At 37.8% G+C, this 27,658-nt stretch overlaps 2 protein-coding genes across 3 annotated transcripts; one reads left to right on the top strand and one right to left on the bottom strand.

Annotated features, from left to right (window-relative positions):
• The first annotated feature begins 1,824 nt into the window (after positions 1-1,824).
• sh3bp1 (SH3-domain binding protein 1) lies at positions 1,825-15,281 on the top strand. Its single transcript, XM_082151133.1, has 18 exons — positions 1,825-2,049; positions 5,318-5,360; positions 5,494-5,598; positions 6,255-6,331; positions 6,479-6,590; positions 6,674-6,750; positions 6,870-6,957; positions 8,659-8,727; positions 9,476-9,566; positions 9,681-9,817; positions 10,001-10,112; positions 11,234-11,315; positions 11,421-11,501; positions 11,617-11,730; positions 11,826-11,923; positions 13,428-13,548; positions 13,644-13,912; positions 13,988-15,281. The coding sequence occupies exons 1-18, from the start codon at positions 2,003-2,005 to the stop codon at positions 14,272-14,274; spliced, it is 2,010 nt and encodes a 669-aa protein (XP_082007259.1). The 5' UTR covers positions 1,825-2,002; the 3' UTR covers positions 14,275-15,281.
• cdc42ep1a (CDC42 effector protein (Rho GTPase binding) 1a) lies at positions 15,159-24,607 on the bottom strand. Of its 2 annotated transcripts, none has more exons than XM_082151139.1 (4): positions 24,440-24,607; positions 21,718-22,153; positions 19,954-20,873; positions 15,159-17,094 (listed from the first exon to the last, which is right to left on the bottom strand). In XM_082151139.1, exons 3-4 carry the CDS (start codon positions 20,405-20,407, stop codon positions 16,484-16,486), a joined length of 1,065 nt encoding a protein of 354 aa, XP_082007265.1. In that variant the 5' UTR covers positions 20,408-20,873; positions 21,718-22,153; positions 24,440-24,607; the 3' UTR covers positions 15,159-16,483. The 2 variants fall into 2 exon arrangements, with proteins under 2 accessions (XP_082007265.1, XP_082007266.1); XM_082151140.1 differs by having other exon boundaries at positions 19,954-20,755.
• Positions 24,608-27,658: the final 3,051 nt, after the last annotated feature.

Below are 27,658 nucleotides of genomic sequence, written 5' to 3'. Positions count from 1 at the left end.
AATCGTCGCGCTTATTCATTTGTGGATGTTAACTGAATCTGTGGATGTTAACTGAATCTGTAAGTCACCTACGCTGTTTACTTCTGTATATTATATCTATCTATAAATTACAGAACGTCTTTCTGTGTGTGTGTGTGTGTGTGTGTGTGTGTGTGTGTGTTATTCGCATATCTCTCGAACAGTTAGTCCAATAGATTTCAAACTTGACAGGTGTCATGCTACGGCATGAGTAAGTGCAGTGCCAATTTTCATGTTGTTTGGATTAGAAATGCAAAATATATCGTTAAATATATATTGGTAAAAGAAGCACACACTGGCTTTTGCCGCTGTAGCCACTGGCCCCTCCCCCTCTCACACTGCACACTGAGTGAGCACAGCTGGCCCCTCCCCCTCTCACACTGCACTGCACACTGAGTGAGCACAGCTAGCCCCTCCCCCTCTCACACTGCACACTGAGTGAGCACAGCTAGCCCCTCCCCCTCTCACACTGCACACTGAGTGAGCGCAGCTGGCCCCTCCCCCTCTCACACTGCACACTGAGTGAGCGCAGCTGGCCCCTCCCCCTCTCACACTGCACACTGAGTGAGCACAGCTGGCCCCTCTCACACTGCACACTGAGTGAGCACAGCTAGCCCCTCCCCCTCTCACACTGCACACTGAGTGAGCACAGCTGGCCCCTCCCCCTCTCACACTGCACACTGAGTGAGCGCAGCTGGCCCCTCCCCCTCTCACACTGCACACTGAGTGAGCGCAGCTGGCCCCTCCCCCTCTCACACTGCACACTGAGTGAGCACAGCTGGCCCCTCCCCCTCTCACACTGCACACTGAGTGAGCGCAGCTGGCCCCTCCCCCTCTCACACTGCACACTGAGTGAGCACAGCCCAGGAACAGAGACAGAGAGGGTCGAAGAAAGCAGCGTAGCTTAAGTAGCGTTTTCTCTGAGATCACTGTGTAGCCTGCTCCCTGAATCGTGTAGTTACATTTTCCACATTTATTGTATGTCATTATGTCAGTATCAGTATTTCCTTTCTACCATGCACAAATAAAAATGTCACTGAACATTTGGTGTGTAATTGTAACAATGAGCACTCAAATACACCAAACCAACAATTACTAAAAACACACACAAAAACTGATTTTGCACGGGCATTTTGCACTAGTTTTCTAAATGACAACGCTGAATTTTCAGCATCATTCTTCAGTGTCACATGATCCTTCAGAAATGTTATACTCAAGAAACATGTCTTCATTGATTTATCAATGTTGAAAAAAGTTTTTGTTGCTTTTGTGGAAACCATGATACATCACCATTCAAAAGTCTGAGGTAAGTTTTGTTACACCTAATGTTGTTAAATTAATGTTTATTGCATTACTTAAGTGTCATGTGTCTGTGTGTTACCATGATGATGTTTTGTATTTGTGTGAATGACTTCAATAGGTTGGTATTACATTAGGCCTATATCAGTTAATGATATATGTATGTTTTACTGTAAATTTAAGTTAAATCTGTAAAACCTAAAATGTTGCTACTGTATTTTTTACGGTTAATTTCTGTAAAAAAAAAACATAGCTGCCAGTTTTTTTACTTTAATTTAAATAAAAATAAATAAAAAATAAGTGTAATTTAAATGACATTGGTTGAAGTAAAAGTTGTTACAAAATGTTTGGTCATGATTATTAATGTGTTTTTTTGTTATATAGCAAATGAAGGCTGTGCAAATCTACTTCAGTGTTCTCTGTGGCCAGAGAGGACTGCATGACTTTCACAGCACGATATGAAATTGTCTTTCCTCTTATGCATTTGGTAACTTCCTCTTTCTCCGAGTCGATGAGGTGTGTGCTCAAATGTGAAACAGTCAAATTGAGACTGTTGCTGACTCGAGTCTGAATGACATGCCTGTTTACGGAGTTCAGAGAGCAATATTTTCTATCAAATGAAACGAATATACCATTGACCTTCGCTTAGGAACAAGTACTTGAAGGCATCAGTTTCTTCACAATCATGCTAAAGCAGTTTAACATCTTAAAGCAGTTTGGAAATGGGGGGAAGTAAGTACTTTCATTTGTTGATTTCAGACTGTTTGTGGTGTTGTATGTGACTGTTACAGGAATGTCACTACATGTGACCAAGTTGTGACTGTTTTTTTCAGTAGTCTTGCTTATCTTTTGTAGCTAAACAAAATATTAATATGATAGATAGCTGTTTTATTTCTCCTAACATGACTCATTTGTGGTAGCTTGTGAAGTGTCTGTTGTAGTGAAAGCATGAATCTAATAACAGTACAATTGTTCATTAATTGATATGCTTATAACTTTAGCATATTTGCTTCTGGCAATTTCATTGACTGGTAACTTTATTTCAGGCTGAGTCTAGTTTCAGTTGTTTAAGCCTGAGGAAATAGCTGGGGCTGACTGCAAAAACAAAATGTCACGCAAACAATGTGTACCAATATTAGATTTTTGATTTCAGTGATATTTGCACTCTCATATACACAGCTAAAAGTATGTTCTTTGAGAAGATATTTCACATACATTTATTATTATGTAGAGTCTTAAACACTTGACAGTGATTTTGAAAGAGGCCGTGAATAAAGTTGTCAGTTTTTAGTTGCTGAGGGTGGAGAGCACATCTGCAGGTTGCAAAGAACAAGATGCTAGTTTTGCAGCCCTCCCTAATATGACGTTAACAGGATATTAATAAACTTCTTAACCCCAGGCTCAAAGCAGAGACAATACCTTGCTGATAAAAAAGTTAGTGTGACCTTTGAAGCTGAAACCGTATACCACGTATGTACAGCAAGTGCTTGTTAAGGTCCTATGAAACAAACAAACTATACAATCTATAATAAAGCCTGTGATAGTATTTTGTAATTGAGATATTTGATGTACACTAGTGTTCAAAAGTTTGTAAGGTCAGAAAGATTTTTAAAAAGGAATTAATACTTTTATTCAGGAAAGATGCATATTAAAGTTGATCAAAAGTGACAGTATAAAGACTGTTATAATTACAAGATTTATATTTCAAATAAAGGATATATGTATCACGTATTCCACAAAAATTTAGCAGAACAACTGTTTTCAACATGGATGATAATAATAATAAGAAATGTTTCTTGAGCACCAAATCAGCATATTAGAATGACTTCTGAAGGATCTGGAGGAAAGGTTGCTAAAAAAAAAAAAAAAAAAAAATCAGCTTTAACATGCAGGAATAAATTACATTTTAAAAATATATTAAATAGAAAACAGTTATTTTAAACAATAATAATATTTCACAATATTGCTGTTTATACTGTGTTTTTAATCAAATAAATAAGACTAATAAGACTTGGATACAGACAAATAGAACATGATTTTCTGATGCAATTGCAGTGAAACCTGGTCCCCTCCTCAGAGACACAAAAGTGGCTTCTCGTGTTTTTGTGTTCTTGGATGCTTTTAGAAACATTGCATACATAGGAAATAACACATGTCTCTGTGATGACTTTTAAGGTTACAAATGATGATGTAGATTGTGTATCTACTCATTATACATGCTGAACAATAGATTGTGGTTAAAAGAGAGAGAGAGAGAGTAAAATGGTTTGTGCTTCGGCCTTCAGTCCACTTCCCCTAAACCCATGGCCTGTTTTCTACAGTGGCTTTGGCCAAAACTAATTTTAGTTTAGCTGCTTTGGTTAGGTATAGTGAATGGTTTGTTTTATCCGCAACTTTTGCTTGGAAAAAGTGACTTCTATAAATTCAGAATTTAAAGTGCACCTATTATGCTATTTGAAAGATTTTCTAATTTTGTTTTTGAGGTCCTTCAATGGTGAAAGGTAAAAAAAAAAAACTTTAATTTTCTCATAATATAAATTGCACATCACCACATTTTTCAAAGATTCTCAACCGACTCCACAGTCAGTCTCTCTAAATCCCTCCTTTCCGAGAGAGTACTCTGCTCTGATTGGTCAGATGGCTCAGTCTGCCTGTTGTGATTGGTCTACCGCTTCTATCAGAAACTAACCGGCCATTACCATAACTGAACTTCAGCTCCGGAGGCTTCCTCAGCCCTCAGTGATTGTACACACTGTAACAATGTTTACAATATAAAACTCAAAATGACTTTGAATGATTTTGAACACCCGGTAGATTAGAAAATATATACATCAATAATTAATCAAGACCATTGATGGGCATTATGCAAATGTTTTACCGTGTTACGTATGCAGGTCACGAAAGTCAGACTGGAATTACTGACAACTCGTTTTTTTTATTGGGGGAGACAATACATTTATTTATTGTGCACTTTGATCTGTAAAAATTTGCAGACACTGTATAAAAAGTAATATCTGAAAAAGCATAATAGGGGCACTTTAATACTAAGCCTGAACCTAATTTACAAATATTTTTTGATTACATATAAACCATATCTTTATGAGTCAAATATGTTTATACAAAAGTCAGTTTTGGTCTTTGAATGAGTTCCAAAAGTGCAGATATACAATCCAACAACACTGGGATTTTTCACTGCGTGTATCACTGTCAATCTGTATATTAGTGGTGAGGATTTTCAATGACTCTTCGCACAGGTTACATTGTTACAAGTGACTCGTTGAATCATTTGTTCAACCGTTTCATTCATACACACTGAATTATCCAGGAACAAAACAATGGCTGCATCTGAAATTGCATAATTTCTGAGAAGGTATGTCTTTTGAATAAGTTCTTATTTCGCAAGGACTGTTAAAAACATGTTCTATATAGTATGAATGTTTGTATAATGAATGAAATCCAGATGTACCACATTCGTCATGTGTAAAGTCAAGTAAATTGTCCATGGGATGCAAACTTAAGAATCTCGAATCATCCGGATAATTCTTGTCTACTGTTTTATGAATACTGGGAAGTCCGACTTCTCAGACTGGGAGTCAGAAGAGAAGTCAGACTTCTCTTTTCACATACTGTTTTTCGCCAACTATATTATAAGTATGCAAGTATATTTATATGCAGCACTGTCTATTATGATTCAGTCATTGAATCAATCATTCAACCAGTTAATTCAAAAATATTGATTCATTCAGGTACTAAACAGTCTTTATGAGTGAGTCGAGTGAATTTGTTCACTCACATTCTATGGTGTGGTTTGGAACTGTTTTTGTTAAGTAAATACAATTTACTCAGTATTAACTTCTTATTTATTGAGCTTAATTAAGCAATATTACATTTGCAATCATGCTGTTGGTCTGAATGTCAACACAGCTGTGATTACCTGCGGCCTCGTGGCGGTTGCCATCTGTATTAAGTAATGTTCAAGGTAATTGTTTCTGTTTTGTAGGTCACAAGATGCAACTGACCTTCTTTCAGAGGATCTGGTTTTGGTGAGGCATTTCTACCAACATTACACCTTAAATCTACATAAACCACAGTTGCTGAGATGCCTTCATACACACTATGTTAACAGTATTTGAATACAGGGCCCTGTAAATGAATGCTCCATCTGGTTGCTTTAAGGTGGAACAACGTGTGGAGCCAGCCAAGAAAGCTGCCCAGATCATTCATAAGAAGTTGGTAGGGTGCCTGCAGAGTCAGCCGGGACCGGACTCAGAGAGACGGATGGTAAGCTGACCCCCGATTCAATCATGTGGCTTGTCAGTGTGTTGGGACAGATTTTGAAGCAGAGTAAGCAGTTGCTGTATATGAAAAGTGAGTAATGTTCACAGAGAAAAATGAAATGGTCATATGATGAAATGCTGTGGCTGTGAATATCATCTACACATAGACCACCATCACAGTAGATGATGGTGGGATTTCTTCCAAAAGTCTGTCTTGGCCTACCATTTTGTGAAGTTAATCCCAAATTGCTGCAGGGGTGATGGAGAGTCCCTGAATCAGTCTTCTGAGGTTTTCGTTATGTTTATGTGTAGATAATTATGTCTGGACAAAATGTTTTGGATATGCTTCAAACATGCGGCAGCAGCACAGAAGTGCAGGCTTTCATTTTCTTATTCTTCAAGAACATTCTTCATTTCTTTCTCTTTGTAAAAAAAGATTTAGTGAGGAAAATCTGTTCCATTTCTCTGGTTTTTGCTCAGTTTCCCCCTCATATTTCCCTCTTTTGCATTTTGTCATGAAATTACTCGGTTACATTTGTCCCTTAGCTGTGATAACCATGTAAACTAATAGTTTAAAAGCAGAACTATCAAAAACGTGACATTCTATACTTCCTGATTTCCTCACTCACTTTGCTCATTCATACTTTTCATTATTTACAGAAAAAGTTACCCCTCATGATGCTGTCCGTCAGTATGGCTGAGAGCTTTAAAGATTTTGATGGTGAATCTTCTATAAGGTGAGCATGATATATAATATCTAGCATGGTACTACTGATGTAAATGTTTTTTACAGCCAGAGTTAAGAATAAATGGCAATGTAGCACAGTTGCCTTGGAAATACACCATTTACAGTCTGTTTCTAAGCACACCTAACCTTTCTGCAGAAAAGTTCTGGAAATGTGCTGCTTCATGGAAAATTTCCTGGCTCGGACTCTGGCTGACTTTGAGATGAAGTTGGAGAAAGAAGTTCTTGTGCCTCTGAATAAGCTTAGTGAGGTAGCTTTTTTCTTACTACTAAACCATTTAAACTGTAACAGACAGTATACATGACCTATTCATGGCTGACGTTATCTATGCAGGAGGACCTGCCAGAGATTTTGAAAAACAAAAAACAGTTTGCTAAACTTACAACAGACTGGAATAATGCCCGTGTCAGGTAATTTTCTTATTTTTGTCAATATGACCACAGTGTGTCTCAAACATCTCTTTCAACGTAAATCACAACTTCATATCTGTGCAATCATCTTTTATGAAGACATGCACTCTCACTTTTAGATCTCAGAGCAGCACAGGCCCACAGGCTAAGCAGGACGGTCTAAGAGATGATCTAGAGGAGGCCTGGAAGAGACTGGAGTCTATCAAGGTTAAACTTGGTTACATTTTTTATTTTTTTTTCACTGGTCCCAGACTTATTATGCTACCGTGGCCAATTTAACATAGTTCAGTCATGAAACTCTAGATGGCGCAACTGGTTCTATACATGAAATCTACATCTGCTAGCAATCACATCCTTTACTACATGACACAACAACTGATTGGCCTCTGCTGTTTCTGCAGCCATTGAGCTTGCTTGCTTGCTCAACATTTAAATGGTCTGGTTCAGTGTTCGCTGCGAGCTGGTTTCACTGTTAGAGATCCCCTGAGATCCTCCACCTCCCCCAGCTCCACCTGTAGATCTGCTGTGTATCTACTGGCAGTAGCAAGTCTATACACAGTATGTAGCACTAGTCCCTCAAGACCAAATACATTTACAATGTCATATATATTAACAGGCTAAAATTATTCAGAGAGTTGTCATGATAGGACTATATTCTGCTACTCTCATACTAATCCTTAACCTCGTTGTTGATTAGAATTGGTCTAACCTTGGCTGCTTTTACAAATGGTTACGATAACATTGAATTTGACTACAAACTGAAACTTTACAGCACGTGTCAAACTGTCCTGCAGAGTGTTGCTCCAACCAGCTCCAAAAATAGGCTTTCCTGTAGCTCAAACAGTAGAGCGTTGGCGCTAGCAACGCCAAGGTCATGGGTTTGATTCCCAGGGAAAGCAAGAACCGACAAAATGTAAAATGTGTACCTTGAATGCAATGTAAGTCGCTTTGGATAAAAGCGTCTGCCAAATGCATAAATGTAAATGTAAAATACCTGCCTGGAAGTTTCTAGTGATCTTGAAGACCTTAGCTGTTCGAAATCTCCCCCTATACCCTCATTCACTATTCCCTACATTACTCCACTAAAATAGTCCACTTGAAGGAGTGAATGAAAACGAGTGAGTGAATTCGGACACTGAGTGCGTCGGAAGGGCTGCCCCTTTGCATAGTTTGTGCTTGCAGTTTAATAATCATTTGAAACTTAGCAAACTGGCAACTCCAGCAGTTCTGTGCATGGAAACTAGCATGTATAAACCAATTTAATGATCAATTAAAAATGAATTTATACCTGTATGATATTACGCTGTACCCACATTGGACCAGTTGTTTGGAAAATGGATGGATGGATGGATGATTCAGCTGCCGGCGCCATCTTCTGGTGAGACGTGGGAACTCATTCGGCACAACCCTCACAGTGCATTATGGGTATTCTCTGGCTGTTGAGTGTACATGAGCTGTACACTCGTTATTGCAGTGCATTATGTTGAATGAGTTCACTCGATAACGTCCTCTATTGTTTCGGACACCACTTCAAATGGCTGTCCCATCAAATAGTGCCCTATTTAAGGGTATGGGGGGGGGGGGATTTCGGATACAGCCCTTGATTAGCTGGTTCAGGTGTGTTTAATTAGGGTTGGGGAGCCAAACTCTGCAGGACAGTGGCCATCCAGGAACTGAGTTTGACATCTCTGCTTTACAGCTTGTTCATATCTAGCTCACATCATTTGCTGATCTTATTTCCTCTCTCTACTTTTCATACTGTCAAACGGCCAAGAAAAACATAGTGAAAAATCATCTAAACAATCCTTTTGGGGGTTTGCTAAGCTGACATTAAATGTGTGATATGATTTCTGTTACTTTCTCTGGCTTCAATACTTTTAATAAACCTCTACATTTTTTTTCTCTCAGGATCAGTACTCTGCAGACCTCTATCACTTTGCCACTAAAGAGGATGAGTACGCCAGCCACTTCATTCGTGTGAGTATTTATGTCCTCACCTCCACAGGCCCATTAGTAATGCTTTTAATCAATACCAAAATAGAATTGTTCCTTTCAACTCGTATTACACTAGATGTCATTGAGCATTATCATTATTATCATAATAAAAAGGCCCATTGTTACAGTGATTAGATTTTACTGTGAGATAAAAACAGACTCACCAAATGGTTTCCTCTCTTTAAAAAAAAAGAAAAAAAGAAAACTGAGTTATCATTACCTTTTTTAAATATTATTTTTATATTCCATCTATCCATCCATTCACCGCTTATCCTCTGTAGGGTCACGGGTTATTTATTTATTTATTTATTTGTGTTCTTGGTATTGTATGAATAAAATGATTTAATTACTTTTGTGGTTTATATATACATACATATGGTAACACCTTATTAGACAGTGTCCTTGTTACACGTTACATGTAGTTACTATAGTAATAACTATACATTATGCATGATTACACGCAACTAACCCTAAACCAAATCCTAATCCTAACCCTATAGTAAGTACATGTAGTTAATTAATATTACTCAGTACTTTAATGCATAATTACACTGTAACAATGACACCTTAAAATAAAGTGTAACCATACATATCTATATTTAATTGTTCTGAGATGACTCCTTGGAATGTTTTCAATCATTTTAATTATAATAATAAGGAAATAAAATATAAGGGAAAATATATATAAAGAAGACTGTCTTTCACTGCTCTAACCGAGACCTTCTGACAGCTTCTAGAGCTGCAAGCTGAATATCACAAGGCCTCCCATGAATTCCTGGAGAGAAACATAACAGAGCTGAAAGAGAGTCACAGCAACACTGGTGAGCGGAGGGAAATTACATTTAGCAGTGATTTAAACATCTAAACATTTGCATATTACATAGACAGCAGCATTTTCACAGCTTTGAAATGTGTAATTGTCTGTTTGAATATAGAGACCCCAGTGAGTTCATCAGAAAAGAAGGTATTCGGAGAGCCTCTGCTGTCTCACCTTAAGACTTGTGGGAAAAAGATTGCTGTCCCTATTGAGGAGTGTGTAAGCATGCTGCTTCGTACAGGACTCAGGGAAGAGGTAAGCACACAGACCTGTATTTAAAGCCACATATGCAACTTTGCACCTACACACAAAAAATTGCACACCCACATAACTGGGTGTAACACCCACATACTCTACCCAGTATCATCAGTAGATCGTTTCACTTTTCGACTCTCGTCTTCACTATCTCTCACTTTTTTTTTTATGACTATCTTCTAGGGGTTGTTCAGACTAGCAGCTGCTGCATCTGTTATGAAAAAACTGAAAAGCTGTCTGGATTCAGGGACAGTCGACCAGAATGAGTTCAGCTCTGACCCACATGCTGTGGCAGGTAAAAGGCCACTAATGTGTTTTGTGTGACAGACTGTAACTTTTTTTAATTCTTTGATTCATTTTAAATGTGCAACCTGAGTTATGAGCTTAGTCTTAGCTAACAGTTCCCAGAACTTTGGCTAACCTTGAGGTTCTCTCAATGTTATGAATAAAACCTTTCAGTAACATTAATAAAACGTTGTTCAAAGTTATGGGGTCTTTAATAACGTTATCACAAAAACATTAAATGTGTATTGTTCACGGAATTCACTTTTATTTTGTTCTTCTGAATCATAATAGTTGGACATATGTTTAAAGTTTTTTGAATGTTACAAATTTGTTAAAGATGGACGGTTCAGAAAACATTCAAATGTAACGTTTAAAACATTTAGAAAACTGGTTGTTTTGACCCGCCTGAGAACAATCAGAAATACAATTTTCCTAACTTAATGGGTACATTAGCTAAATGTTCTTAGAACATATTTTTATTAGCTAAGATATTGCCTGATGCTTTAACTGACAATGATGGGAAAAGTGCATGGTGTTACACCACATGTGGTTGCTATATGTGGGTGAGGTGACAAACTGCAGCATATTAAAAATAGATGTTTCTAGGATCATCGTTGTCTATTACAGGAACGTTTCAGTCATCATTTATACACGTGGTTTCAAACCTGTATGATTTTCTTACATGGAGCACAAAATTAAACGTTTAACAGATTGTCCGAGCTGCTCTTTTTTTATACAGTGATGGGGACAGACACACTATTGAGCTTGAAAATGACTATAATACACCATAAACATCGGTGTGCTTTATTCCAAGTCTTCTGAAGCCATATAGCTTTGTGTATGGAACATTTTTAAAAGTCAATTGAAATCATTCCCCTTTGTCATAGCAAAAATCTCCTTCACGTTTCATGTCTGCATATATTCATCAGGTTTGATATAAGTGGTCTAATCATTCAACTTCTTTTGTATCGCATGGAACAAAGAAAGTCATGTGGGTTTGGGATGGCTCCAAAATGTTGCTTTAGCGTAAACTACTTTCATTTTTAGCAAAAGGTTTGATTGGCACAAAATGCAAAGCATATAAAATATTATTAAAAATATGTAGTTATTTTGTTTGCACTGTCTTTGCAGGGGCTCTTAAGTGTTACTTGAGAGAATTGCCTGAACCGCTCTTGACATTTGAACTATACAATGACTGGTTCACAGCTGCAGGGTAAGTCAGTACATGTGGCCTGTTTGTTTCTGTATCAATAATTTTAAAACACCTCAGATACCGAGTTTAAATCCATTTTCATTGTCTTGTCATTTTTTAAATTAGAGAAAAAGAAACAGATGAAAAATTAAAGCAGCTACGGACAGTGTTGCAAAAACTTCCCACAGAAAACTACAATAACCTCAGGTACGGTAGATTTTCAATTTTCTCACATCCACCCCAAACTGTTCATGTTCATGTACACACCTAACTTTCACACTCTGGTTCTATCTTTGACTTTATCTCTCTCTCTCTTCATCAGATACCTTGTCCAGTTTTTGTCACACTTGTCAGAGCAGCGAGCAGTGAATAAGATGACACCAAGCAACATTGCTATAGTGCTTGGGCCTAATCTACTGTGGCCTCTCTGTGAGGAGTCAGTATAGCACACACAAACACAAGTCTGGACTTCTCATCTATGCATCTACTACTCAATCTCCTGAAATAACCCTCTGCTTTTCTCTATTTCAGAGAGACGTCATTGCTGGACATGGCATCTGCATCCTCGGTGCAAGTTGTGACTGTCATAGAGCCTCTTATACAGTATTCCCAGAACCTCTTCCCCGAAGGTACAGAAACATTACAAAAGTCATTGTTCACCTCACTTCCCCCCGGTTTCACAGACAAGGCTTAAGCCTGACTAAAATGCATGTTTTAACTGAAAGCAACTTGCAATGAACTCTTTCCCTGCCAGATATTATTATTATTTTTTTAAGTTGCCAGCCACCGCCAGCATTGATCATTTTCACAAACTTTTCATGGCCCCCAGTTTTTTTTATTTTTTTTTATGAATATCTGAACATATAATATAGATCAAATATATATATCAAATATATCAATAGAAAAAACAGAGCCTCTGCTTTAAAAAAAAAGAAAAAAAGAAAGAAAACGTTTTATTCTAGCTTATTGCATTTTTTTTATCAACACTTGAATGTGGGTAAGTTTCATTAAAAAGCAAGATTTTGAGCAAAAAGCTGAGAACAAGTTTTTGTCAAAAACTACATTGATCGAGTCCATCAACACCTCCAAAACCTCACAGTCCTATAGCTCGTCCTGGGTGGACATTTCATTCAGTAAGGTAGTTTTGATTAATATGCTGTTTAATGTTGATGATCGCGTTATTTTACATATGCATCTGCTTACATATGCTATTGCTTGTTTCTGCTTCTACACATGTGTTTGTTTTGATCAGGAGATTCAGTACTGTTTCAGAAGATGTAATAGCGCCCCCTACTGTATAACAGTGAAGATTTTGCTGGTCATCCAACTCCGCCCACGTCCAAGTGTGACTTCAGAAGCCACACCCGTGTCCAATGCGTCACCTTGTGACTCCTCATTCCCGTTCCGCCCCGGAAACCTGATTTGTTGTATGTAGGTTTCCGATTGAAAAGGGTTTTAAGTCGCAAGGGTAGGTTTTGAGTGGGTTTCAGTATGTAGGTTCCAGATTAAAAGGGTTTTTCAGTCCGGTCTGTCATAAAAAGAGAAATACAAGAAGTAAATGAAAAACAATTAAGTGTGAGGGTTAAGTCTTCTCGATGCTTCTTCCTGTTTCAAAGTTAACGAGGAAGAGCGATTATTTATTTATTTTCTTCCCCACGCCTTTTGGGCGTGGCTTCTGACATCACACTGTGGGCCGGGTAGAATGTCCGTTGCAAACTGTTTCTTAAAATTTCTGTCAATGGCGGGGAAAGAGTTCAAATATGTCCTTGCCATTGTTTTGTCTCAAGATTCATTCCAGTAATGTTTTTTTCTAAGGCATGTTTATAAAAGCTTTTTAAGTGTCCTAATTGAACTAAGGCCTAATCCTGGCTTAATCTAAGCCCTGTCTGTGAAACAGGGCCTTCATGAGGTAAAAACAGCAATAAATTGCCATGACGTTTTTTTTATTTTATTCTATTTGGTATGGTTAATGCTTCCAGTTCATTTCTGTTCGTCCTTTATTGTATGTAATTGGGAAGTTTTATGTTTTAAAATGTTGCTTAAATAATTTAAAGAGTGTAATTGCAATAATAATAATAATTTGTGAAATTCCAAATATAATTTTTTTCCCAAATTAATCAAATGTACTTTTAGAGGCTGATTTCGAGATCCCAGAACTGCCTGAAAGCCCAATGTCCCAGAGATCTCTTTCTGACAACGTCTTTCCCTCTGTCCCTCTCTCCTCTGGTCGACCATCCCTATCAAAAACTGACAGGTAGTGAACCTCCTTTGTAGTTTCTAAGGTCAAGACTCTCCTAAATGAGTTAAGTTAACAAAACTCTTGTTTTATTTTGGCTGTGCTTATTTCAGCTCAGCATCATCTGAGGACTTTGGGGCGACAGTAGTTAAATCTGGTCAGGTGATCCGTGATGCTGTTGTGTGGGACAACAACGATTCTGATCCAATCACTCAACCACCTACACAGAATCACATGCCTGCAGCACTTCCTCGTTACATTCCGGTACAGGCCCAAAGCCAATTGCAGACTAAGATGAAGTGCTTCAGCCAATCAGAGCCAACTCCGGAGCTGCCCTCCCAGCCCCAGGAGCCCACGCTGAAGATCTCTGCTCCTTACAAACGTATGTCTGCAATTATTAAAGCTTTTTGTGTCATATTACTGTAGTAGAAACTACATTTTCAGTTGATTTCTACAGCAAGGAGGTCGTTCATCCAGCACAAGGCACCAAACCTCCCCAAAGGTCCTCCTGTGAGCCAGGCAGGCCCTTTATCCACAGCCCAGACGAGAATGTTCCCTGTTCCTCTGCCTAGAGGTTCTGAAATAAAACCCCCACCTTCACCAAAGCCCGAAACTGCCCAAGCTCCACTACCCACTTTGCCTGAAGCAGGACCACAAAAGAAACCCCAAGGCAGAAGACCCAAAGTCCCTCCTCCACAACCACCCCAAGCACTGAACAAGCAGCTCTCCTTTCCAGCTCAGTGAGTCTTGGAATAGAAAGTCGACTGGATTTAACAGTTTATGCAGTATCTTAAGGTTAAGCTTTTAACCAAAGTTTGGAGTCTGTAAGATTTGTTTTATGTTTTTGCAAGAAGTCTCTTATGCTCTCTAAGGCTACATTATTCGATTGAAAATGTAGTAAAAACAGTGTAATATTGTGAAATATTATTACAATTTAAAATAACTGTTTTAATATATTTTAAAATGTAATTTATTCGTGTGATGGAAAAGCTGAATTTTCAGCATCATTACTCTAGTGTTCAGTGTCACATGATCCTTCAGAAATCATTCTAATATGATGCTCAAGAAACATTTATTATTATCAAAGTTGGTTTCTTTGATGAATAGGAACCCTTTTTTGAAACTGAAATTAAATGTCTTTACTGTCACTTGATCAATTTGATGCATCCTCACTGAATAAAATATTAGTTCCTTTAAAAATCTTACTGACCCCAAACTTTTGAACAGTAGTGCGTCTTATTTTTTGGCTATAGTGTCTTAGATCCGGGTTTTAGGTACTATTAGACACAAATATAACAGTCTGACTTCCTTTGGTTTCGATCTGAGGCGTACTGACACGCTTCACATGAGCTATTTATGTATAAGCTTATTCTGAAGCATGACATTTTAAATGCCATAAGTCAAATCATTATTTGCACTTACACTTATTAAAGCATTTTAAGGCTGATGTTGTTCATAGCTTCTATTAATGAAAACTTTATTGCTGTCATTGATAGATAACATACATTGCTATTTTGTATATTTCTTGTGCAAACCCGCACAAACGTACAATTTGTACATACTATATTGTGATTAAGGGAATGAATGGAGAGGTCAACTCCTCATAATAAACAAACTTAAATTCAAACAAAATTCATATTAATATTTAATCATAATTTCATAATACATTGATAAACATTGGTGGGCATGATATTACTGAATACTATGTTGATCTGAAGATATTTATCATGTAATAAAGGAAATGACAGTCATGGTTGCTTATTTTTTCTGTTTTTGTGCTCAGGTGAGAACAAAGCACATCACATCTTTGTGCATCACAGTGACCTGTAGGCCTTCGTCTTGTCTTGTAAAGATTGCTGGTTTCCCAGTAAATAAGGGTTTAAAAAATGAAACTGCCACACAATGTCATCTACAATTGAAATATGAGCAATTAAAACTAAATGAATGCAAACTGCAAAGTGTTTTGCATAGTAAATACAAGTTAGCTAGCAGGTATATGTCTGTGCTTCTACATGGTATCACTGTACACTACATAAGGTTTACTTGAAATGTAAATACTGCAAACTAAAATATTGCATATTTTAATTGTATACTGTTACCATTGTTAGCCAGCTGTTTATTGTGCAATACAGAGCAAATGTGGCCGGTTTTATTTCCTCTGGAACAAAGCTTATATTTTAGGGATGAGAAGGTAGGATCAAACAAAAGTGAACATTTTAGATGCCAGTATTAGTTTTTGTCCTTGTAGATCTGCTCATATTTCAGGTTTTCATCACTTTCTTCAAAACAAGATGAATGCAGGGGTAAATAACAATCCATTAGCTTTCATTTTCCCCATTGCAAACATTTAGAAATGTTATTAAAGGAATAGTTCATCTAAAAATTTAATTCTGTCATCGCCTTCCTGTCATTACGAACTTGAATGACTTTTTGGACTTGAATGACAAAAGGAGAGTTGTAGGTGAATATCCTTGCTGCTCTTTTCCAAATAATGATCTTGAATGAGAACTGGGGTTGTTACACTCAAAAAACGCACCAAAAGTTTAACAATAGTCCATTTGACTTGTGGGTTGTATTCTAAGTTTTCTGGAGTCATATCTCATTATTTCAATTTTATTCTTTGATTGTTATTAAAGTGGTAATCCACCCGAAACATTTTATTCTGTTAATTACTCACCCTCATGTCATTCCAAACCTTCCAGAACCTTTTTCTGCAGAACAAAGATAATTTGAAGAACTTAGGGTACCAAAACAACATTGAACCCAACTGACTTAAATTGGTCAAAAACAGTTGAAACATTCTTCAAAATATCTTCTTTCGAGTTCCACAGAAGACAGGAAGTTGTGCAGTTTTGGAACAACATGGAACAAACATAATGACAGAATTCAAATTTTTTGATGAACCATTCCTTTAAAAGTGCTGTGTGATTTGGACTTTAGGCATCTCATAGTGTTAGACTTTAATCTCATCCTCCTCATCAGCATAGTTGTATGGTTCTCTCCTGTGAGAGTTGTTGGTGTTTGTATTCCTGAGTCTTCCACTCCCATAATGACGTGCCAGCACATCAGCAGCCCTCTGGAAACTCTCCGGCTCCATGCCGTGATCCTCAACAGAGAAGGAGCGCATCTGATCCCCCAGCATGGACCTTTTGGGTGACTCACCATTAACAAAGTCTGAATGTTTCCACTCTCCTCCATACAACCGTGTCCTACCGTCATCGTCTTCTCTCAGGAGTGAGTCCACCAAGGACATGGTTGCGTCTGAGTCCACCTCAGAATTTTCATCGGTGGACGGTGTCTTTTCACTGATGGGACTGGCCATTTCACACATAGGGCTGTCAATCATAGCAAAGACTTCAGACATGAGGGAAGGGCCCAGATCCAGGGTGAAAGAGTTCATGGAGTCGGAGGGACTGACGGAGTCTGAACAGGGAAAGGACGGGATACCCGTGTCTGTGAGTGAGCCTCTATGGATTTCAGGAGGGCAAGCTGAGGGAGAGCTGCCCTGGGCTGGACGCTCAGTGCGTGACAGTCTCGGCAAGGTCACAAAGCCAGACTCCAAACCTGCAAAACAAAGAAAGAAAAACAAAATTGTTCTTGCTTATGAGTTTGACCAACAGAGGGCAGTGAGAACCTACACATTACATTTAGTGGTTCCGGACTGCAGCATAAGCAAAAGAAGCAAATCATTTCTGCCATGTGGTTGGACTAGATACCCTTAAAGAGATAGTTCAACCAAAAACGAACATTTTGTCATCATTTACTCACCCTAATGAAAAGTGTTTTTGTGAATACAATGGAAGTCAGTGGGGTCCAAATGTTAGAATTTTTGGACCCCATTGACTTGCATTGTAAGGACAAAAAAAAAAATCTTTAACAAAATCTTCTTTTGTGTTCCACAGAAGAAATTTACACAGGTTTGGAATGATATGAGGATGTGAGTAAACTAACAAATTTTAGGTGAACTGTCCCTTAAAGATTTCTCTCTAACAAAAAGCTTTGCTAAAGTGCACACTTGACACAGAAAGGGCAGAAATTACAAACTACAGGATAGTTGTACATTATATGGATACAAAAAAAGTCTTCACATGATTGAAAACAGGGCTCTGAAACGGGATGTGCGCTCAGCACTAAAACATCTCATTCATAGCTCCTGGTCAGAACAACATTAGCGATCAGTCCGATGGTGAGTCATTCAGTAAGCTGAATTAAACACTTAGTTTGCATACTAATACTTTCCATATATGTGACCTGGACCACAAAACCAGTCACATGGGTCAATTTTTTTAAATTGAATATTTTTTCTTTCTTTTTTTTGTGCAATTTATACATCTGCAAACTGAAAAAATAAGTTTCCATTGATGTATGGTTTGTTAGGATAGGACAATATTTGGCCAAGATACAACTATTTGAAAATCTGGAATCTAAGGGTGCAAAAAAAATCGAAACATTGACGTGCACATGAAGGGGGGTGTGGGGGGTGGAGGAAAGAGAAGCATGAAGAGGGAAGTTAGCTAGAGGAGAGATGTCCTAGACATGGAAAACGACTAATGTTAGAATTATATTATCTTGAATTTTGATATGGCCGACACACGACCAAAGAGACGACATTCCAATGAACAAATAGCAAAGAAGAGGGAAAAAGGAGAAGAAACGCACGAAGTCCCGAATTTACATCTGAAAAGGACGGAAGGGAGGGGACGGGATGAGCAGGAGGGAGGGTCGAGCTAGCCTCCGTTTTGTTTGACAATACTTCGAACGTCAACAAGAAGTGACGTCACCCAACATCGCTTAGAGCACCTTTAATGTCCTAATGATTTTTGGCATAAAAGAAAAATCGATCATTTTGACCCATACAACCTATTGTTGGCTATTGCCACAAATATACCCGTGCGACTTGTGACTGGTTTTGTGGTCCAGGCAGGGTCACATATTGGTAATTAAACTAAGGATAAACATCAGACTGTTTGGGTGTGAGTTTGGTGTGTGTTTATGAGCATGCAGGGGTTTTGTTTTTGAACAGGCTCTCCTGCAGAGAAGCCAGTGAGGCATGTTTGAGGTATTTGAATGGGTGAGGCAGACGCTGATCACTGAACTGTAATGTCTGGGTCTAAAAAGGAGTCTGGGATTGCCACAGGTGTTTAGATGGTTTATCAAATACTTTTCTGTTTGATCTACCTCATGTTTCCCTTAAGGACAGAAAGCTAGTAAACAAACATTTAATTTAGACAAAACATGCATGAGACACAAATGTTTGGGGTCGGTAAGATTTCCGGTAAGAAGTCTCTTTTATATGCTCAACGAGCATATATTTGTTAAAATTATAACAATTAAAATAACTATTTTCTGTTTTAAAATGTAATTTATTCCTGTGATTGCAAAGCTGAATTTTCAGCACCATGGCTCCAGTCTACAGTGTCACATGATCCTTCATAAATCATTCTGAAATACTGATTTGGTGCTCAAGTAACATTTCTTTTTATTGTCAATGTTGAAAACAGTTTATGGAACCATATTTTTGTGGAACCTGCTATGGATAATTTTTCAGGATTCTTTGATGAATAGAATATTAAAAAACAGCATTTGTGTGAAATAGAAATCTTTTGTAACATTATAAGTGTATTTACAGTCACTTTTGTTCATGTGTCCTTTCTGAATAAAAGTATTAATTTCTTTCCAAAAAAAAAAAAAAAAAAAAATCTTACTGACCCCAAATGTTTGAACATTAGTGTAGACACTGCTAAATATGGTTGTCCTACTCCTATTCTGAGTGCTTAATCCTGTTTGGTACAGACACATTTAATTCATTATGATTCATTTTAATAATTGATTTCTACAACATTATTGTCGTTCTACAACTATCATTTGTTGCTGTGGAGCTGTGGAGCTACAAAAAAAATGTGAATTTTGATATTGTCTCTCTCCCCTGTACAGGTTTATCACCATGCACCTTTAACCAATACATTTCCATGACATTTCCCATTATTATTTGTTCATGATTACTGAATAAGTCTGGAAACACATTTACAGAGAATTTTCATCTATATGTGAGGTGCCAATTTTTAAAGTGATACATTTAAATGATTTTCTCCTATAAGACTCTCAATGGACACAATGTTTAACGTCGACTTTGCGGACAAGTTACTCCCAAACAGCAATTTCTGGGAAAATGAAATATATATAAAGGAGTAAAACTAGACAATGATGTAAAAATACATCATGGAAACCAAGATTTTTTCATTCATTTTCATTCTAAGGCTAGATATCTCAAATTTAAAATTCCTTAATTGTGGGATCAGCCCTGCATGTTTAACCATTTCAGGAGCGACTTCTGTATTCTGTACACACACAGAACACTCATAGTTTATGGGATTCACTTCTGAATTTGAATCTGATTCTGAGTGTGAACGCAGACAGACTCACCATATAAGCATGTGGAGTTCTCAGGTGTTTTTGGTGAACTAGGGAAAAGCACTTTCACGGGACAGCCGTTGGGTGAGTCCACGTCCAGCCGGGGGAGGGAAATGGCATTCTTTATGATTGGAGAAACTGGTGGAGGTGGGGGTGAAAGGTCCTTGGATCCGCCGCGGGGCCTGTCGGGGGTCTTGCGGACATGGCGAAACGTGCGGGAGAAGAATCCCTCATTCTTCTCTGAAGTGGAGGAGGAGTCTCCATCTGCATTATTTCCTGCTCCACCATGATTGCTGAGGAACGAGGTGTCCCCGAACACGTCTCCTCCGCGGCCCACGTGCATTGTGTGGCGGAAGTCGCCCAATGGGGGACTGATCATGTCCGGGGTGAGGTCACCTTTAAAACGACGCTTTCCTGAGGAGTGGGAAACCAGGCCCTTCAGGCCAGACAACTTACCCAGGTTCATGGCTTCTCCAAGTACAAATCGTAAGTTTCCAGAGCCAGTAAAAAAAAACTCCCAAAAAATGATTTAAAAAGAAAATGGCGAGAACAACGCAAGAAAGCAAATTATACACGTATCACCGTTCAAGCTGAATAAAAACCGCAGTTGAGTGGAAAGTTTATTTTCGCAGTTTCTCAAAAGGCAGACACATTCAGCTATGTCCCATTTTGGCCATCAGTCTTTGTTCATATCCAGAAAGATTCGGTGAAGATAAATGTGAGCTGAAAATATGCATGACTCCAATTCCTGAAAACCTCTGCTGCATATGTGGTCAAAGATTCTGGGCTTCACAGTTGTTCTGGGTTTGTGCTTCTGAAAAAAAATCAGTTCAGAAATAAATTCAGCTCTGGCTGCAGATATCTCTGTGGTTTAGGACTGAAACCATGAGCTCCTTCTTTAGTAAGGCCCAGAGAATCTGCTGCTACATGCTCTGGAAGATGCAAATGTTAACAATATCACAATTCAGTTCCTAAAAAGAAACTGATGCCATGTCTCTGGTATGAGATATTGGCACAGAAATGCAACATTAATTATCAACTTTTGCTGTGAAAATGTATATATATTTAAAATTGTGTGTTCTGTAAATCTCAGCTAATTTGACTTGATGAGTTTTTAATGAGTCTTTTATTTAATTATTGAGTGTAGTGCCCTTTAAAGGCCTAAATTCAGCTTTGACTCCTCAGTCATTCACTTGCACTTTACAGTATTTCGGTCGTTCACTTTAAGGGTATCCTGTTACAAAAGTCTATTTACCAGAGCATTTTCCCAGTCTCAGATTGTAAAAGCAAAGATACACTGAGTGTACATTTCTCAATGACATGAAGTTGGAAAAAAGAAGCCCAAATTTCTATTAAAAAATACTTTCTCTCATTTTTTTCATATCAAAAACTAACCTAAAAAAAAAATATATATATATATATATATATATTTTATGGGCCACAATTAGTCTGAGTTTGTTAGTAGTTTATTTGATCTAATTTAGCATTAGGGTCAGCTCAGACCTTTTATTTGTGCTTGACTGTAGTTAAAGTAATGAGAACTATTTTAAAAGGAGTAAAGTCTCATGTCTCAGTACACGACAAGTTTGCTTTGGCTGTGTTGCACATTTCATGCTAAATTGCCACTAAAGACTCACCGTATGTGATAAGCACAAGTCGTTTAGCCAAACCCTTTACCTGATTAGTGTCGGTTAAAAATCTAATCATCGGCTGTTTAGTCCTGGGAGAAACACTACAAACAATTTTTACAACTGAAAACAAACAGAATCCACATACCTTAATCAGTTTTGTGTAATCAATGTGACTGCATACTTTCCCAATCCAAGTTCATTCAGTGACCTCTGACCTGCACCCTGCTGGAGTGTGAGACGGCAGGGAGGCTTGTTGCTTTATCCCTGCATGTATACTCTCTTCATGCTCCTCTACTCCCAACGGCTGCTGCTCCAGATCCTTTGTTTTTTAAGACACTCAAATCCAGCGGCCCACTCGCCAGGAATCCCCCAGGGGAGATAAAGGGTCTTTAAAAGGCAATAAATTAAATGTAATAATCTGGGCAATAGTACGGCTTGACGGAGGCTCCTTAAAGATTGGTCATGTCCAGGATTAGCCCCTAATCCCTCTTCTCTTCCTTCACCCTGAATCCCCCTCTGCTGGCTTTAGTCCACTCAAGACGTCCCGGTTTGAAGGGGTTCTTGTAAAATCAACAAACGTCCTGTATGAGAGAGGGAAACAGGTGGATATGAAACACAGATCAGGATCAAAGCAGACCAAAAGTCTATCACCACTAGTGATTTTTTCCCCCAATTAAATAAATATTTTAATTACAAATTATATTATCAGCATAACAATTTGAGTGAAAAATTGAATAAAACATGAATTTCAGAATGTCTTAGGATTTGGTTTTTCCTCATTTGCTAGGTACTGTATTTCTAGAGAGGAGTATTTATGAAACAAAAATGTTTTTAGTGACCTAGAAATGACCAAGTGTGTGTTTATTTATATATATATATATGACATATTAACATATTAATGATTGCTGCTGATGTGACACTGAGGACTGGAGTAATGATGCTAAAAAATTCAGCTTTGCCATCACAGGAATAAATTACATTTTAAAATATATTAAAATAGAAGTTATTTTAAATGTAATAATATTTCACAATATTACTGTTTTTAATGTATTTTGGTCAAATAAATTCAGCCTAGGTGAGACTTATGATAAAATAAAATCTTAATTACTCCAAACTTTTGTATATAAATTAAATTAAATTGTGTTTCGAAGTATTCATATTCAAGTATTAGGTCAACATCGTGTCAAACATGAAATCACATCTGTCCATAGATGTATGGTCTAAAATGAATTAATAAAACATTGTCCCCAAACATCTTTTTTTTTTTTCAACATCTTCTGAGAAATGGGAATGGTTGGTGGCATTTATCATGTAATGTGCTAAACATAACATAACCAACTCGTACGCTGACATTCAGCAGGGCTGCTGTTGACTCTTGACATATGGCAATAAACCAAAACACACTGTCACATAATTCTTGCAGCTGTTTCTAGTGGATGCAAACAATGGAATTATGTCTGTGGAAATGGCTGTGCATTGTTTCAAAGAAGGAGATGCACACGTCAACCCGTAAACCGCAGTCTAATAGATCCCGTGTGTGAACGCATTCCTGGGGGAAACATCTCTGTCTATTACAGACATCCAGTACAGTACCCACATCCCAGATTGGAAACACGTTTAGGGTTTTTCCTCTTCTTTCTTTCTGTGGGACTGTCTGCCTTCTTTCATGTGGGCATTAAAGTTGATCTGTCTGATCTTAACAGCATTTGATTTTTGCAGCCGTCCACTGCAGATTCACATGATGTCATTAAAATAAGTGATTTGAACATGTCACACTGACTGAACATTTGTTCTTTTGAACTGAAAAATGGTTCAAGTGCGGTTTCTTAACATCATTCTCCCTTTGCCCAAAACTAAATCTTGATCAGCTAGGCTACACTATAACTTAGCTAACTAGGTGAACAAACATTCAAGATAAGGCCTCATTTTTTCTTTTCACCCAATGACCTCCACTTTTTTCTGGTATCTCATGTTGTCTAAAGAAAAAAAGGGCCCTCTAGGCGTAAATCATGATTACAAATATACTCATTTCATCATCTGAACATTCCCTATTTTTACTCAAAGCACTCAGCATGACCGTCTGGCAGAGTGAGTCCATGATGGAAAATACCATGATGGTGTTAAGTGAAAAAAATATACAGCAACTGGCTGGGTCAGTTTTACTCACATCTTTATTCTCTTTATTATCTTATTTACACTTCTTTAACTTTAATTTGTTAATAAATCTAAATGCTATCTACAAAATGATTTACTAATCTAAACAAATCCCCAAAAGGTAGAAGCACAATGATAAAAACTAGTTAATAAACTAGTTAATGGAAATTTGATCATCTGAACATTAACTAAACATAGCCTAGGACAAGGACAGATCAATGTTGCTGTACTGAAATGTTGCTGAAGCAGTTTTCACTAGTCCATTGATCTAATCATTTGTGAACTTTGGGTTTTATTGCTTCACAGAAATTGCAAAAGAGTGCATGTTCTGCTGATCAGTTACCAAAACCAAATCTTGAATCAAGTTCATTATCTAAAGTATGTTATTAAGTAAACTTAATTCATCATAAAGAATTCAAATCATCATTTGACTGCCGCTCATAAGGGGCATGCCATGAACTGTAAATATACAGTGGCGCGCGCATACTAATTTTACAGCAGCAGATTAGGTTTCCTCCGTCATGCACACAATCACACACGACTAGTCTGTAGAACCTTCTTATTTACCAAATTAACACTGGTTAGCTGTTAATAGTACGCACTAAACAAACGCAAATTTAGTATACTTTTGATTGAAGGTTTGATAATTCAAAATGCTGAGGCAAAAATAATCTGTCGTTAATCTGACAATTGAGTAAATCAAAACAACTCACCTTGTGGGTTGATGAATACAAGTTTACCATGACCCAAAAAGCAATAATGAGATTTATCTCAACAAAAGGTAAGATCCAGCCGTCCACCATGAAACTTTTCTCTTGAGTAGAGTCTTCTGTTTGAGAGGCATGCGGTCAGTGTGGAGCTCTGTGTCAGTCTCGCTCTCGCGCTCGCGCTGCTGGGCAGAATCGGGGGCGGGCATTTCGAAGACTTTTTGGACAAGTTCCATGTTCCCAATGTGTTCAATGCCACGACTGTAGATCTATCGGGTAGTCGAAAAAAACTGCTTTATTGCTTAATAAATTGCTTAACGCGTTTAGACGGAGAAGGATTAATTTAAGTTTTGTTACATAGCTGACGTTTTAAGCTGTAGGCTATTTATTTGTTGAAAATAAATAGCACTTTAGCAAGTGTCATTAAAATGATGTACACTTAAATGAGGCAAAGATTCCAGACATATTAGTCTAGGTAAAGCTTTTTTATTCTACATGGAGCGGTACCCTCTCATGGGTGCAGACATTTTGAAATCACATGACGAGCCCTGTCAAAATGTCTATTGGTGTGTTCGACTTGAAGCAGCGCTGCGCAGACAGATGTCTATTAAAGTATGACATCAAAGTATTGTGAGAGCGTTTCGAAAGCATACGGGCCGTCTGCTCTCTGATCGCACTTGCCGTACTTTGATGTCATTCACCGATCTGTCTGCGCAGCGCCTCTTCAAGTCAAACACACCTTAAACCCGGGGTCACACTGTACGTTTTTGGCCACGATTTGGCCGTCTGAGACAAATTTTGCAAATCCTAAAAGATTCCTCTGATCCTAGGCTAAAATCTGAAGTCTTTAATTGTTAGTTTGACATGTTCAGAAGCAGCGACAACCGATGACCGTTGCGATCAAATTTTACCTCTGACAAAATTCTGGCAGTGTCAGAAGATTTGACTCACAGTCCTGCAGTGTGACTTGTCCTACTACAACGACCGTCAAATTGTCTTAGTTTTTTAAGACAAGCCAAGACCAAAACTTACATTAGAGATTTCTTTATAGCCACCATTTCTATCCAGCGTGTTTCAATCCTCACTGTTACAGAACGTGTCATTGATTGATGATGTAAAACTCTTGACGAGTCTTCTTGTTTGCGTACAGTCTGACATTAATGACAACTGAGATCTTACAGTGTGACGTGGATTACATCGGGGATCATGTTTGTACAATCTGACAAGGAACAATCGCAAAGGACTATTATCGCAGTGTGCACCCGGCTTTATACTACTTTTAAAAATGTCATACCATTACATTATTATTGGAAAGATTTTAAAAGTCGCTCAGATCAGCAACAAGATTCCATTTTATCCTCATGTTTTTATCAAAGCATGTATTATTCTCAGGAAATTGAACTATAAAGTTTTATATTTTCAAATTTATATACTGCGTCCCTGTTTGAAGATGTTTGCTTTCAGCAGGCATTGCATAAACTGTAAAAAGGCCTGTGATCAAAGTCTATGGCTTTAGTTTTGGTGTCACCATTGGGACAGAATAATTCATAACCCAGGGCGGTGTGTTGATGTAAGCAGATCACTAGATCAATGAAAGTCTGGCAGTTTGTATCCAAGAGCTATGCATGAGCATCAATGGGAAATTGATTGTGATTCAGAGCAGTTCTCTCATGCATTGAGAGGGAAAATAGCCCGGAATAACATGCTGATCCATTCAAAATCACTGTTGCTGCTGTTAGAATTTAGAGATGGATAGGTGAAAATGCCATTTGGGAGGGTGTTGGGAGTTTGGGAGTTAAAGTCATCGTGGATTACAAAGCAGCAGTTTCCAGAGATATAATGCCATTGACTGCATTTAATACCAACTGCTAGAATTTGGACAGTATGTTTGTCTATGCCTGTTTGTCAAGATCGTTTCTGTCACGCTATCTTTTCATCTTTATTTTCTGTTTTTCTCTCTGCTCTTTCATTGTCCCATCAGCTGCTCTATCTTGTTCTTCCTAGAGTAAACAATCCCCTCTGCTCAAGCATGCCAGCTATTTGCTGTGGATAACATGTAGCTTTTGGATACTTTTCAGATGTTGGTCCCAAAAGGGAGGCAGGGATATAATTTTAAGTTTTTCTCTCCCCTTTTTGACTTCACAACAGTCTATCTTTTCCTTTTTTCTTTGTCCACCCCAATCTCTCTCTCACTCAATCTGTTTCCCCCCAGTTCCTCCTCTTCCTTTCACATAAGTTTTATTTTATATAATGCAAAGTCAACAATGAAGCAAGCCCAGCCCTTTTCAAAATTTAAACCAAAAACCTTTAAAAACATTTTTGTTGAAATCAAACCATGAATTAAAATTAAAATTAAAATATTAGATGAAAAACTAAATGAAAATTAGAAATTTTGACTTGGCAACTAGTTGAAGATCTGCATCAAGCACGGGGAAAATTACGGGGAAATAAGTAAAAAGTAAAACTAAACTAAAACTAAAATTAAAATGGACAAATAAACCTAAATAGTAATATATTTAAAGGAGTGGTATAATGCCCTTTTCACAAGATGTAAAATAAGTCTTTGATGTCCCCAGAGTGTGTATGTGAAGTTTTAGCTCAAAATACCACACATTTTGGGGTGGTGGTGGCGCAATGGATAAGACACATGCCTTTGGTGTGAGAGACCCGGGTTCGAATCCACTGTGAGACACCAATGTGTCCCTGAGCAAGACACTTAACCCCTAGTTGCTCCAGAGGCGTGCGACCTCTGACATATATAGCAATTGTAAGTCGCTTCGGATATAAGCGTCAGCTAAATGAATAAATGTAAATGTAAAAATTTATTTTTATATAGCATGTTAAAATTTTCACTTTTTGAGGGTGAGCAAAAACGCACCGTTTTTGTGTCTGTCCCTTTAAATGCAAATGAGCTGCTGCTCCCGACACGGAGGGCGGAGTTACAACAGCTTGTGTCCTTTTACCTCACACAGACATGCACTGGAAATTTCTAAAACTTTTAGCCTTTTATGTTCAAACCGGAGTCAGACAATGATGGAGAGACTCAATAAGAAGTGACAAAATGTAGAATGCAACTGGACATTTCTGAATGGTTAGTTGATGAATTTATGTAGCTTATGTGTTGTTATCTTCTAATCATTGATTAGCATATTCTGTCATGATAATCTATAAATGAGTTCCTGGGGGCGGGGTTTATGTAAATGTTAGGGTTGGTGATGTCACTAA

The sequence above is a fragment of the Leuciscus leuciscus genome (genome assembly GCF_965113295.1).
Source record: "Leuciscus leuciscus genome assembly, chromosome: 21".
NCBI lineage: Eukaryota > Metazoa > Chordata > Actinopteri > Cypriniformes > Leuciscidae > Leuciscus > Leuciscus leuciscus.
Note: the sequence above shows the minus strand (reverse complement) of the source record. Positions and strands in the feature narration are given on the sequence as shown.

What these genes read in the sequence shown, in the direction of transcription:
- sh3bp1 (XM_082151133.1), top strand. Translation starts at nt 2,003, where the DNA reads ATGCTAAAGCAGTTTAACATCTTAAAGCAGTTTGGAAATGGGGGGAA. An exon ending in CGGACTCAGAGAGACGGATG is followed by an intron (nt 5,599 to 6,254) that starts GTAAGCTGACCC and finishes CATTATTTACAG; the next exon opens with AAAAAGTTACCCCTCATGAT. An exon ending in TGACCCACATGCTGTGGCAG is followed by an intron (nt 10,113 to 11,233) that starts GTAAAAGGCCAC and finishes CTGTCTTTGCAG; the next exon opens with GGGCTCTTAAGTGTTACTTG.
- cdc42ep1a (XM_082151139.1), bottom strand. Translation starts at nt 20,407, where the DNA reads ATGAACCTGGGTAAGTTGTCTGGCCTGAAGGGCCTGGTTTCCCACTCC. An exon ending in GAACTCCACATGCTTATATG is followed by an intron (nt 17,095 to 19,953) that starts GTGAGTCTGTCT and finishes TTTGTTTTGCAG; the next exon opens with GTTTGGAGTCTGGCTTTGTG.